Here is a 14,596-nt window from a genome sequence, read left to right as displayed (position 1 = left end):
GTCATGCTTAAGTGATTCATTAAGGTCACTCAATGCAGCTGGTAATCTCTCGTCTCTACAATTCCTGTGCTTCTGCTGAAAATGAAGAAAACTTTAGCTGTACCTGAATTGCTGCATGCCGGTCTGACACATACTGAGATTGCAGCAAATCTGAGAATATCCAGATGTGCAGTCTACAAAGTTAAAAAGAAGCTGAAAGATACTGGAACAGCCTCACAAAAACCTGGGTCTGGAAAACCCGATCTGTGCGGACCAAAAAGTTGATTGACAAGGTGATATGTGGCCACCCCAGAGTCCAGATCTCAATCCCCTGGATTATAGCATATGGGCAATTTCGGAGGACAGTGCCTGTAAGAAGCCACAAACTTCTGTGGCAGCCTTGGAGAGGTCCATTGTTAGAGCTTGGGAAAAGATGACAGCATCCTACATAAAGAAGACCTGTCAAGCGTTCCGCAGGCGCCTGGAGGCTGTTGTGACACATTGAAAAATAGAGTGTACTGTACATGTTCTTTACAATAATGTATAATTTGTGATTAAATTCTAATTCTAAACTGAATAAACATGGCATTTAAGTTGTATTACGGCAGTGTAAACTTTTTTTTGGGTCACCCTGTACATGCAGGTTATGCTGTTATTCCATCCCTACCAATGTTGAGAATAAACCTACGCCCTTGGTTAATCACCACAGAGGACATGAAAATACTGTACGTGAGTCAAAAATGTAAGTTTTTGTTGAAGAATGTTTTATTGAGGTAATGCAGTTCTAAGTGAAAATAACTTTGTTTCGTCAAATGATGATTATAATTTTCTACACTATTACCTCTACAGAGTACAGTACTGTATTTAGGAATTGAGAAAAATTACAGTTGATTGAGAAAAATATTTTTCTTCCGCTGAGTTACACTAATTAGAAATCTATTCAACAACAAATACGTTTGACAGGTCAAGCTCCAGCCACCCAAAAAAAAAAAAAAAGTCAATTTTACTATAACCATTTAAAAATATATTAAATGTGTGCTGACCTACCTAATTTAAAATATATGCATTAAGAAAAAATACCTAAAATTTAGATTCAAAATACAAATTCATTTTTTAAGAAAGCTAATCCGTTCCATTTACAAGCATGTATTCCACCGGTTGATGTGCTAATGCTTGTAGATTTCTTGTTCCTCCACCCAGTTCATGTGTTACAGCTCTCATCATAGGAAGGAGGAGCCTCTGGAAAAAAAAATCATATAAGCAGCTAATTAGTGAAACTCATTATAGCTTAGCACATTTTTGATACCTTTGAGAGGACTGTAACATCAATTTAATAATTTTGTTTCACAAACCTAAAGAAGGAATCAATGTAATCAAACTATTATTCTGTAACTTTTTAATAAGTGTGCACTTTTTCACAGATCTTTGATCTCTGAAGTCTGCCTTTCACCAAACTCCAAATTTGAAGTCCTTCCACAGACGTTAAATATTTTAACGTTATTCTATTAAGTCTTCCCAGTTCAGTTGTATAGTGTTGTCATGACTGATCGAATTTCCTGAAGAAGTGAGCGCATAATAGGGTTGAAGGAATTCCACTGGTGTCTTATCTGATGTGCCCACAGGCTGGGCTGTGATCATGCCGTCAGTAGTCTTACGGAAAATTTCATTTTAAATAGTTTCCCTTTGAGTCACTTTGTAGAGTTTAACTTTATTATGTTGGAGCTGATTTATACAGTAGTTATATTTTTAGTCCTAGTTATAATTGAAGGAGATAGTACCTTTTCTCATAGGCACCGTCTGTTTGTATTACTCTAACACACCCAATATAAAATAAATAGCACTTATACCTTAGTTTAAGGAAAACAAGCAGAATATAGGGCATAAAAGATACACGACGCCTTTTTATCACCAAAGCCCAACGTGTGCATCATGAGCAAGATTGACGCACCAAGTCTCGCAATCAGTTCTCCCGGATAGTCCACAACAAATGGCGGGTCGGTCTGTCCTAACACAAGGAACACAGGAGAACACCCGATATCCAACTGATAACACAACTGACAAGTCTCCAAGAGCTCCTTTGACACTTAGGTGGCAAAATCCACTACCCTCGTTGCCCGGACAACAATCCAATCCACAAACAGATGATAATCCCAAACACACCCTTCTTCCTGCCCACGGTCCGCCCCGCGAGTGCCTTCAAAAGACTATTTTTAACTAAGCGTTGTCATTTTTTTCTCGGGAACCTTTTAGATGACTTCTGATATGGTAACCTTGGAACGAGCCTCCCCGCCTGAGTGTTTCTGTTTCGCCTTGCCGTTTTGATCTCTGCAGACCTGAATAAATTGTCAACTTGTTCTCGGTGAGCCTTCTTTAAACCTTTCAAAATGGAGTCAGTACAAGGGGTTAAGACTAAGGTGAACGCACGGAGTTTGCCCTTCTGGCCGGATTGTCGGTGTCCCGCCGGCCCGGCTCGCAGGATCAGCGCGGGTCTGGCGGTTCGGCTGGCGCGATTCCGGCGGTCTGGCTAGAAGGTCAGATTCCTTCATAATCTAAGCCAGGGGTCCCCAAACTTTTTCCTGTGAGGGCCACATAACTTTTTCCTTCTCTGATGAGGGGCCGGGTCAGTTTGTAACAGAAAAAGCGTGACGATTGCAGGAGTACCTAAATGTAAAAATGTATTGTTTTTCAGAAAGCCACAATCAAATAACCCTTTCTGAATTCTTCACGGAACAAAATAAAATAAAATAAAATAAAAATAATAATTTAATATAATATAATATATAGGGCTGTCAAAATTATTCCGTTAACGGATGGTAATTATTTTTTTTAATTAATCACGTTAAAACATTTGACGCATTTAACGCACATGACCCGCTCAAACAGATTAAAATGACAGCACAGTGTCAAGTCCATTTGTTACTTGTGTTTTTTGGTGTTTTGTCACCCTCTGCTGGCGTTTGGGTAAGACGGATTTAATGGGTTTCAGCACCATGAGCATTGTGTAATTATTGACATCAACAATGGCGAGCAACTAGTTTATTTTTTGTTTGAAAATTTTACAAATTTTATTCAAACGAAAACATTAAGAGGGGTTTTAATATAACATTTCTATAACTTATACTCACATTTATCTTTTAAGAACTACAAGTCTTTCTATCCATGGACCGCTTTAACAGAATGTTAATAATGTTAATGCCATCTTGTTGATTTATTGTTATAATAAACAAATACAGTAGTTATGTACAGTATGTTGAATGTATATATCCGTCTTGTCTTATCTTTCCATTCCAACAATAATTTACAGAAAAATATGGCATATTTTATAGATGGTTTGAATTGCGATTAATTACAATTAATTTTTAAGCTGTGATTAACTAGATTAAAAATTTTATTCGTTTGACACCCCTTAATATAATATAATATAATATAATATAATATAACACAATTAAATAGATAATAACCAAATAACCCTCTCTGGGTTCTTCACAGAAAAAAGCCAGGAAATAAATAACACTATTGGAAAAAAAAAAAAAAAAATGTTCAGGGGGCCGGACAAAATGTGGAGGCGGGCCGTAGTTTGGGGACCCCTGATCTAAGCAGTAAAAGAAAACCAAAAACACCACTAGCGCTGATGCGACTTGCCTAATAGGTCTAATTCTGACAATCAGTTTAAAGGAAATTCTAACATATCCTTGGCTTTTTTACTGATGCTGAAACAACGAAGACCACCAAAAACACACAACTAAAAACAATTAACAATAACTATGTATGAATTATGTTTAGAAATGAAGATCAATATCTTTGATGTGCCAATCATTACAATTTTTGGTCTGCAGTGGTATTTTAGCCACCAGTCCTGAGATCCTAAATTTAAACAACCACTCTAGTTGCCCGTCTATTCTGTAAGCGCAGACAGAAAGAAATCAAGTAAACTAACCTTGTGGGTACTCTACATTCCTGTAGTCTGGAGGCATGGAAGCTGGAGTTAACACTGAGCTAGCAGTGTTTACATTGGAATAAGAAGTTGGGGTCCGTGTGGAAGCACCAATTGGAGTTCCTTCTGGGTTAACACCTGACTGGTTCTGATGCCTGTTCAAGAAGGAGAGGCCAGGAGCATAACTAAATCCTGTTGGTGACACAAGTTGAGAGTTCCGCTTGTTAGTGAAGTTGCCATCTGGCAGTGTACCACCCTCAGCTCCTGGTTGGTATTCAGCCAATGGAGCGTTTGGATGATTGGGGTGTGAAAGTCTGGCGCGAGGAGCAGCACGAGGAGTCGGTTTCGGGGCCGTGGGAGGAGGAGACAGTGTGGGGGCAGAAGCTAGCAAAGGTGATGGGTTTTCAACATTGGCAGGGGTCAGATGAGCTTCATTTTGCGAAGGTTTAAACCTGTTGTCCAAAGAGATATTCCCAATCTGGAGGGGTAATGTCAAAAGGACTTGCGGAGACTTTAGGCTGACCTGGTCAGATAGGGAGAAGGGTTTAAACACTTAGAATCTTTATCAATATTCAAATCTCAATTCACCACAATTTACGTCGTTGTAGTTAAATTTAGGAGACATTTTAGGACAAATGGCCATTAAAAAGTGCAATGTAACAAAATACACTTTCCGGATTATTCAGTTAAAAAAAGTACATGAGATAACTGTTATACAAAATAATTTTAATACTTATGTAAATATGGCTAAAGTTGTTGGCTTATGCTTATTCTTCGCTCTTTTGGAGGTTCAGATCATTGGATGTCGTAATTGTGAACTGTGGGCTTGTGAAGCCATTTGAGACATTTGCTGTGAATGAAGGCTATATAAATAAATGTGACTTGACTAAAACAATTGCGTATGAGAAGGTATAAATAGGGTAATTCAAAGAGATTTTATGACACATTTCTACTGTTCTCATTCATAGTCATGGAATGAGTCAGTGACCATTTGAATGAAGAGTTTTCCACGTTTTAGTCGTACTGTTTGTGATGTCCTGAGCACTCAGATAATTTCAACACTACATGCAAAGATTGTTTAACCACCGATCTAAACACAAGTCTCCCAAGGCAGAAGTCTTATGTGATAAATTTTCTTACTTTAACGTAGTATTCAATCTTTATGAGTTCGCAGCCAGCAAGGTTCGACTGAGGAAGAGGAGGAACAATGATCTGCTCCTTCCACTCCATCTCCTTGCCAGCCTTAACTCGACCTCCCTCCAACTCTGCAATGGCCCTTAGGTCATGGGTGGGTCTTTTTGTGTGATACGTTACTCTCTGAAACAAAAGAAGACATTGATTCACAAACATAACTCATTGCATGATCATTGCTTTGAACAATCAATGTGTTTATTTCTCAATAAGTCTTTTAATTTTGTTCCGTGTTTCATCAACAACATTTCACAATTCCTCATTACTTCGTGTAAGATAGCTGATATGCGTGATTGCAATTTACTCCGTTTATTAGACCTTTGCTTTAAAGACCTATGGCCCATAGTGATTCCAAGTGTGTTAATTTACTTTCTAAAATGTTTCAAATAAAAAATAGAAACTATACTGTATATCTGAATACTCACCTTTACTTAGATCTATCCAAGCTCTAAATTATTTTATACTTGGCCATTTGAGGTAGTTAATGATCTATAACCCATGCTAGGTTGAAATACAATAAAGGCCGTAAATTCTTACCCAGTAAACCATCGAAGCTGATATAAATTGATTTTTTTACATCTGTATTGTTGAATGTAATTTGACAGATACCGTATTTTTCGGACTATATGTCACAGTGTTTTTCATAGTTTGGCTGGGGGTGCGACTTATACTCCGGAGCGACTTATGTGTGAAATTATTAACACATTATGATATCATTTCACATGTTATTTTGGTGTTCTGGAGTGACACTGATGGTTTGGTTAACTTGTTAGAATGTTCTTTATGCTATAGTTATCTGAATAACTCTTAATAGCTATGGCCACGTTTGCGTTCTGCCTTTGGAAATGTTTGTTCAATTGTATTATTGACTTTTTCATATTGAAATGCATGCTTTTAGTTTGTGGCGCTTTCACGCCCACGTGGGGGCGCACTTGTTTACGTGAAGAAAAGTGCTCACACGCCAGAAGAAGACGGACAGCTACGCAGCTCTGAGTGAGTGGGCGAGTTAGCAAGAGAGAAACACGGCGGCGAACCTACATTCATTGTTTATGCTTGTAAAATATCTCTACAGAGGCAACGCCTGTGTGTATCATCTTTTCTGTTGCTGCAATCGGACACTTAGAGCCAGTTGTGTGGTTGTTTGAACAATGTGCTAATGCTAGCGAACGCATGCTAACCGTTTGTGTCATTGCTGTAATAGCACCTAATTATCATTGATTTACGTTGATGCGAACCTGTTTGGTATCGAGGACGAAATTGATTCAGCAAATTATACAGATGTCCAGCATCGTCATTTGGGAGTTTAGCTCGCTGTATAGCCAGGACCAAGCCGTAGCGTCCTGGTGAGGACAGTATATTCGCATTTTGTTGTTCATGCATCATGTAACATCATACTGTACACTTATTCAGCATGTTGTTCTATATTGTATTTTTCTATTAAATTGCCTTTCAAGATGACATATCTGTTCTATGTGTTGGATTTTATCAAGTAAATTTCCTCCAAAAATGCGACTTATATATATTTTTTCTCTTCGTTGGGCATTTTATGGCTGGTGCGACTTATACTCAGGTGCGACTTGTAGTCCGAAAAATACTGTACATGGTTTATGTACTAAAATCTATTATTTGAATTTAAACACACACATTTTAATTAATTCGTGAAGTTTATTATCCCCAAGAAATAATGTAAAAAATTTTACCTGGACCAGGGAAGCACTAATGTTTCCTGTACTCTTTTCAGATTTGTTGTGGACGGTCGCTGATAGTTGAATAATCTGGCCTGGTATGTAACCCTTCTTGTCCGTCTGCGCTGTCAGCATCACTTTGCCAGTTTTTAATAACATGTAGGTGAACTCCTGGACCACAGAGGATGAACACGGACCCTGCGTACAGATAGACTATTTCAGCCTACAGTGATCTGAATGAAAGCCAAAAACGCTCTACCTTTGTCCATTTTTTAACTTGTAAAGCGCAAAATAAATTCAGTTCATGGCTCACCCATATTTCTGGAATTTTGTTTAAATTGAGAGCGTCCAACAAGAAGAACGCTTTCTCTGTACTGTAATCCTTGCTGAAGCGTGGTGTGTCAATGAAAGCTCTGATTCTGTATACTATCCTGCCATAGTTGCCCGTAAATGATGTTGGGACCGAGCCTAGAAAAAAATGAACAAAATGTTTAATATGGGTAGTGTTGTGATTGCTAAAAAGAATGTGTTCATAGTGGCAGTAACTTGAACTACTGTGCATTGTCAACTCTCCTACACAAAGCACAACAACAAATTCACATGTTTAAAATGGCAAATAGTTTACATTTGCATAAAACAGATGAGTGTGTAAAGCATTTTTATGAGTACCGGACAAACTCGCAGTATTGACACGAAAACAGTTATCAATAAAATTAACTTATAAGAATACTTATAATAAGTTGAAAATTAGCGGTTTTTTGTTTCCCATCATTCTTGAGGGGAATTATAAATCAGGCTGCTGGCAGGACAGCTATACTTTTCACCAAGATCATCATCCACTGAATATGGTACGCCCGCCGGTGTCGTGCCAATGTAGTTACCTCAGTCAAAACTTGTATCCCCTGGGCGGAGCCATATGGAGGTAGATTTGTGTCTTTATTAATCGATCAAAAAAAGTTGCTTCACTCAAAAATAAAAAGTTGCATCAATCAAAATATATATATATCTTCAATTAAAAAAGTAACTTCAATAAAAAAATAATAATTTGAAAAAAAAAAAAAAAAAAAAACATTTGAAAGCTATTTTTATTTGAACTTTTTTTTTTAAGTCAATTTTTTTGATTGAAGCAACTGTTTTGATTGAAGTAATGTTTTGTGTTTGGGCCACATTTTGGCTAGGACATTTGTGTCATTATTAATCAATCAAAAATAATTGGCTTCATAAAAATATATATATATATTTTCAAAAGAAAAAAATCAAAAAAAGAAAAAATTTAATGCTAAAAACAGCACTGACTATAAATACGAGTACTAGTGACGTACAAACACATTGAAAATGTGAAACTCTTACCAGGTATGAGAAACTTGAAGGGAAAAGTGTGATTTCCTGGTTTGAGAGTACCTGTGGGGGTGGAGAGACCAGAGGTGAATGACAAAGGCATCACAGGTCACAGTTGCTGTCTTTGTTCCGTATCTTTGGATTTATAAACCTACAAATAACATTGTCAACATAAACGTTTTACCTTTATCTGCAATAGAAACTGTATTGTTGAAGTATTGTTCCTCCAGCGTCCATGTTGTTTCATTTAGTTTATTGGTGATGCCACAGAAACCGTTGCAGTTTACCTTAACTGCTGTAAATGGCAATCAACATGTGGGTATGATTACAAGATATACAACATTAAATACAGCTCATCACCCCTCCACACACACAGCAAAAAATATGTCATTTATATAATATAGAGAAACATGGTCTTCTACCAAATTTTGGTAGTATTAATAACATTCATTTAGATTGTTTTGAATTCTATGTTTTCCACAACTTCTTTGCTTTGTCAAAGAAAAACAATTTGCAACAATTTCCAGAAAGTAGAGCAGTAGATAACAACTGTTCAAAGTAATGATTTGACAACATTCCAGACCTCTTCTCAATATATATATATATATATATATATATATATATATATATATATATATATATATATATATATATATATTAGGGCTGTCAAAATTATCGCGATAACGCGCGGTAATTAATTTTTTAAATTAATCACGTTAAAATATTTGACGCAATTAACGCACATGTCCCGCTCAGAAAGTATTCTGCCTTTTGGTAAGTTTTACAGCAAGGCTTTTTATGCTGTCCAACAGCGAACTCATGTGGTCACTTTGCGACATGGTTTATTGTTTTCTTACCAGTTCATTATGGCTGCACGACATCTCGGGCTGATAATGTTGTGCTTATATGATCCTTGGACAAGATTTGTCCGTAAGTATGGTTGTTGTAAAGAATGTACATATTATGTTAGTAAGCGAAATGTTATATTTTGTGTATGAGACGCTTTTTGTTTATGTTTCGTGAACCTGTATAGCGTGCTAAGCTAACGTTGTTGCTAATGCAATGCTTGTGTACTTTTATTTTGTAGTTTTACGACGGTCTAAAGAGGACAATGGTTTGAGGCCATTTTATTAATAAATCAGATGAAAAAGGAAGAAGAATTATTAAGGCGTCGTTCACTAGCTGTCTAGCTTTGGAAAAAGTAGACGCTTCGGAGTGAGGACAGCATAGACAGATTTAAATGACAGTAGAGTGAAATGCCCACTACAGTCCTTATGTACCGTATGTTGAATGTATATATCCATCTTGTGTCTTATCTTTCCATTCCAACAATTTATTTTACAGAATATATATATAATTTACAGAAAAATATGGCATATTTTATAGACGGTTTGAATTGCGATTAATTGCGATTAATTACGATTAATTAATTTTTAAGCTGTAATTAACTCGATTAAAAATTTTAATCGTTTGACAGCCCTAATATATATATATATATATATATATATGTATTATTTTGGTCTGTCACTCACAAGTTTTCAGTCGGATTAAATTCCTGTCTGGTTGGTCTTGAAAGTACATAAATAGTACTTAAGACTTCCTTATTGAAAGAACTGTCTACCCTTATTTCTACCTGGAATTTTGAGTTTTGAATGGTAGAAGAGTAATGGGTGGTGTCCTTATAAATATGGCATCATACCTGAAATATTGCCTCTTCTATAGCCATCCTTTAGATGTATGTAAAGTATGTAAAGAAAATGTTTAAATTTCTAAAGCTTGGAATACATTTGCTTTATTGGCAAATGCTTGGATCCCCCTAAAAATAGCACGTCTTCAGAGGGGAACCATAACACACTATTCCTGATAACAGTCAATAGATTTTGTACAACGTATATATATATTTATATATATATATGTATGTATGTGTGTGTGTGTGTGTGTGTGTGTGTGTGTGTGTGTGTGTGTGTGTGTGTGTGTGTGTGTGTGTGTGTGTGTGTGTGTGTGTGTGTGTGTGTGTGTGTGTGTGTGTGTGTGTGCGTGCATATGTGTGTGTGTTTGTGTTGGGTTTTTGCCTGGATAAAACAGATAAAACAGTGTTTGAACACACACATATCGACGACTAAAACATTAAGAATTAGCCTCTGACAAAAACAATAAAAATACATGTTTTAATAACTTTTGAGAAGGCCACTGGAAGGTGTGCTGGGAACCCCTCTGTCAATTTCAGGCAAACACTTCTCTCCTCTGTGACTCACCGTCCAACCCGTGTGGTGACGGTTGCATTCATAACAACTGGAAATAGCAGTCCCCCCCCCCCCCCCCCCCCCCCATGATTTCCAGTGATTCAATGTAAAATGGGGCCCGTTTATTGATACTTATCTTTATTAATTTAGTTGCAGATTAGCTCACCAAATGAACTTCTTCCCACATTACTATTATTCCCAACACCACCCTTTCATTATGAATTACAAACACTTCAGAACATGCATGTCATGAGGGTTTGCGTTTACTTGCAATGTAACAATAATGCCCCCCCCCCAAAAAAAACATGGCCACTCATCAATTGTCATGTTGAACCGCTGTAATTATTTTAAACACAATATTACACTGCATAAAATAATGCTTTTATATGTTCACATGCTTACTGTGACAAATGTTATCTAGCAAGAATAGTTATAATGACAACAGAATATAAAAGGTACTCATCTCACTTATGACATTTATAAATGTAATCTTTAGTGTAATACAAACAGCTTCGAAGTCAATAAACAGTGACACGTTGTTTCTATATGTAATATCGAGGGGCGTAGATTAGGGATGGTAGGGACATGAAACTAGCAACTTTTCAGGATGCTCAAATTGTCCCCACCAACTTTTAAGCAACCTTATTGGCATTATATGATGAGTTCAGTTATATAGGTAATTGTGATTGTCTTTCCATATGTTTTATGGATAGAACTCACCCGACTATTATTAAGTGAATTACTTTCATTATGTTCAGGCTGACATTTACCCCTTTTCACCTGCTGAATGTGCCAGTCTGATTTTTCCTTCAAACACACATTTGATTGGCTGATGACATGACCCCCCCCCACACACACACACACGCACTCACATTCCAGACAGAAATACAACATGTCGACAACATCCTCCACCCCCTTCGAAGACAAGGGATATTAGAATTTTATTTCGCCCAGCAGGAGGTGGGGAACACACTACTAATTTTGCTACTGAAAGTCCGACCTGCATCAGAGTTAGCATAACATTATACTGTATGAATTTGTTAACCTGCAAAACCCGAGTAGGAAGCTGCTATGAGAGAAGTGTCCTTCGGTATGTTTTCTACTGTTGACATTAATTAAACTGTGAGAAATGTAGTGAACAGAGGTTTAACCCCTTGTCCCCAATTTTCATTTTTATTTAGGACCTTTCATTTTTGTTGAGTTTGGTTCTGTTTGTGGACAAAAGCAGTAGTGTTTACCTGAAGGAAGCTTCCATTTTTATTTATTTTTGGTATTCCCGAAGACATTTTTTCAGTTGTATTTAATTTCTTTATTTAGACAATGTTGAGTGGTCTTGAGACAATTGTTTATCTTTTGCATTCCTGGATGGTTAAGAGATTATTGTGTATGTTAATATGATTTAAATTCTGTTCAAATATTGCATTTTAAATTTGGTAAACATAGATCCCTTAATTCTGTAAGTTTTTACAATGGTTCTTTAGTAATTTTTGAAAACAATTTTGAATCCAACGATGTATCACTTGAACTAATACATATGAACGTTAGTAAAAGGCAGAAAACAAAGAAAAGACTGAAAAAGCAGTTTCTGCTCTTGCATCCCTCTTTAAAATAAACTGCCGTATTTTAAGCCAAAAGAACTGTTGCTTTTGATAGAACAATATGTCTATATGCTGCCATAGCAGATTCATGGCACATTAAGCCCCAAAACTATTTTTCATTTGTCCGTTTTACCCTGGAAACCCCCGCTTAAAGACGTCGCTTTTGTTTCAACCCAGCCATACAAAGAAAGTAAGTATTTATATTAATTACTGATATGTCTGTCATTTTTAGCTTAGAATCATCAATTGATGACTAATGTTTAAAAAAAAAAACCAAAAAAAAAAACACTTTATAAAATTATTCACTCGCATACTTTAAACCTTTAAACAAATTACGTCACAATGAAAATTGAAAAAAAAAAAATAAACATTTAAACGGGTAAATATATGAAAAAGAACATCTCGACCATTCCTTGATGTCTGCGATTTCTGCATCGCGACCCTTGTTATATTACCATGTTTTACGCATAAAATTTCCCCAAAATCCGGCTGTGGCGATTGACATGTGTCTTGACAATCAATGATATTTGCTACATGGAGTTTTTGAATCGAAACAAGGTAAGTACGCGGTAAAATCGCGTTAAAATCATGGCGTCTTTAATTATGCTCTCACGTGCTCTCACCTCCAGTTAGGGGTTTGCTGTTTAGATTTGTATTTATTTTTTATGCTCTCATGTTCAAAAATTTTCTTCTCCTAGAAAATTGAGATTTTAAGCTTTCCAATGATGTATCACACAGACAATTTTGAAATTTGGCCAAATTGGGGGTCTCAGAGTGGAACTTCAAGTCACCTGAGTGTTTTCCGCTATAAGTCAAAACAGATTTATTTTGCTTATCAATTAATTAAGTTCATATTAGTGAGAAATGGATACCTGACCCCCGTTCACCCAGTCTGTTTGGTCTTATTAATGTCCCGTCCCAGCAAAAAGCATACATGCAGGTTATGCTGTTATATCGTCCCTACCAATGAGACAAAATTCACGCCCTTGGTAATATCTAACGATTCTGAATGAAACACCAAATCAATTCATGCTACTCAATGGGACTCGCTTCTGATAATAATGGTTTCACTTCCTTGTTTGGCGACGCCAGTCCCCACAAGTGTAGATTCCGCCAAGACAAAACAAAGTAAATCATCTTTTACCTGATTCTTACCTTTACATTGTAGTTTTTGGCCCACCTTGATAGTCACAGTTCCTGAAATATATTCGCCGGGGCTATAAAATTCTTTACTGCTGTCAAATTTCAGCTCGAATTCGTCAATTTTGCCCATGTTTGTCCCGAATACTGATCTAACAAAACTGCGAGCGTCACCTGTGTGATCCAACCACTTCCAAACCCGCCCCTTTGCACACATAACGACATTCTCAAGGTGGTGGCTCATGGCTGTCGCCACTCAAAATACCTCAGTTTCAGTAGTATCGTGTGCCCGTACATTGAATGTAACTAAATTGGTAACGGGCAAATCTCCGGTTTCCATTTAATCTTTAAGGGACAAACTTGAACAAGCTTGGAAGTTATTGTTTATGGCGGGGTTGTTGTTGGGGGGGGTAGGGAGAATTGTTACTTGCCAGTGGCGGGTTTGTTTCTTGTCGCTAGAGGGTGACATTAACATTTAAAGGCGAAGTTTGACCCGAACTAAACTTGTAGGGCAGTTGTAAATTCAACCATACCAACATTAGCTATATTTTTGAAAAGGTGAGAAAGAACTTTTTTTTCCTGACGCTGGCTTGATTGTGACGAATCGAAACGAAAGAAATCTGCATCGTCATTTCTCTTGGACATGTGACGTCAGATCTTGTTGCGTATGGGCTTTTTATATGTGGCGAGGTAAGGGAATTGCATTTGAAGGTTTTACATAAAACTAGTTCTTCTAAAAAAAAATTTGCATATTGTGATAAAGTTCATTATTTTCTCTAATGTTCTGATAAACATTACACTTTCATATATTTTCGATTCATTACACACAACTGAAGTAGTTCAAGCCTTTTATTGTTTTAATATTGATGATTTTGGTAAAGAAGTAAAGAAAAACCAAAAATCCCTATCTAAATTTTTTTTGCATATTTCATCCGAACAAAAAAAAAGTGTCTTTTAATCCAAAAAAGTCGACCTTCAATTAATTATATAAGCTACGCACTCAATACTTGGTCGGGAATCCTTTTGCAGACATGAGTGCTTCAGTGCGGCGTGGCATGGAGGCAATCAGCCTGTGGCACTGCTGAAGTCTTATGGAGGCCCAGGATGCTTCGACAGTGGCCTTAAGCTCATCCACAGTGTTGGGTCTGGTGTCTTTCAACTTCTTCACAATATCCCACAGATTCTCTATGGGGTTCAGGTCAGGAGGCAGGCCATATGAGCACAGTATGCCATGGTCAGTAAACCATTTACCAGTGGTTTTGGCACTGTGAGCAGGTGCCAGGTCGTGCTAAAAATGATATCTTCATCTCCATAAAGCTTTTCAGCAGATGGAAGCATGAAGTGCTCCAAAATCTCCTGATGGCTAGCTGCATTGACCCTGCCCTTGATAAAACAAAGCAGGCCAACACCAGCAGCTGACATGGCACCCCAGACCATCACTAACTGTGGATACTTGACACTGGACCTCAGGTATTTTGGCATTTACTT

The 14,596-nt window shown here is 37.0% G+C and overlaps 1 protein-coding gene across 2 annotated transcripts; it reads right to left on the bottom strand.

Annotated features, from left to right (window-relative positions):
• Positions 1 to 722: 722 nt before the first annotated feature.
• Positions 723 to 13,567, bottom strand: arrdc1a (arrestin domain containing 1a). Of its 2 annotated transcripts, none has more exons than XM_057833099.1 (8): positions 13,124 to 13,567; positions 8,312 to 8,419; positions 8,140 to 8,190; positions 7,103 to 7,257; positions 6,805 to 6,987; positions 5,054 to 5,230; positions 3,917 to 4,436; positions 723 to 1,218 (listed from the first exon to the last, which is right to left on the bottom strand). In XM_057833099.1, exons 1-8 carry the CDS (start codon positions 13,350 to 13,352, stop codon positions 1,181 to 1,183), a joined length of 1,461 nt encoding a protein of 486 aa, XP_057689082.1. In that variant the 5' UTR covers positions 13,353 to 13,567; the 3' UTR covers positions 723 to 1,180. The 2 variants fall into 2 exon arrangements, with proteins under 2 accessions (XP_057689082.1, XP_057689081.1); XM_057833098.1 differs by having other exon boundaries at positions 8,312 to 8,422; positions 13,124 to 13,543.
• Positions 13,568 to 14,596: the final 1,029 nt, after the last annotated feature.

This window comes from Corythoichthys intestinalis, chromosome 3 (genome assembly GCF_030265065.1).
Source record: "Corythoichthys intestinalis isolate RoL2023-P3 chromosome 3, ASM3026506v1, whole genome shotgun sequence".
NCBI lineage: Eukaryota > Metazoa > Chordata > Actinopteri > Syngnathiformes > Syngnathidae > Corythoichthys > Corythoichthys intestinalis.
This window is presented reverse-complemented; position numbering and strand designations above follow the sequence as displayed.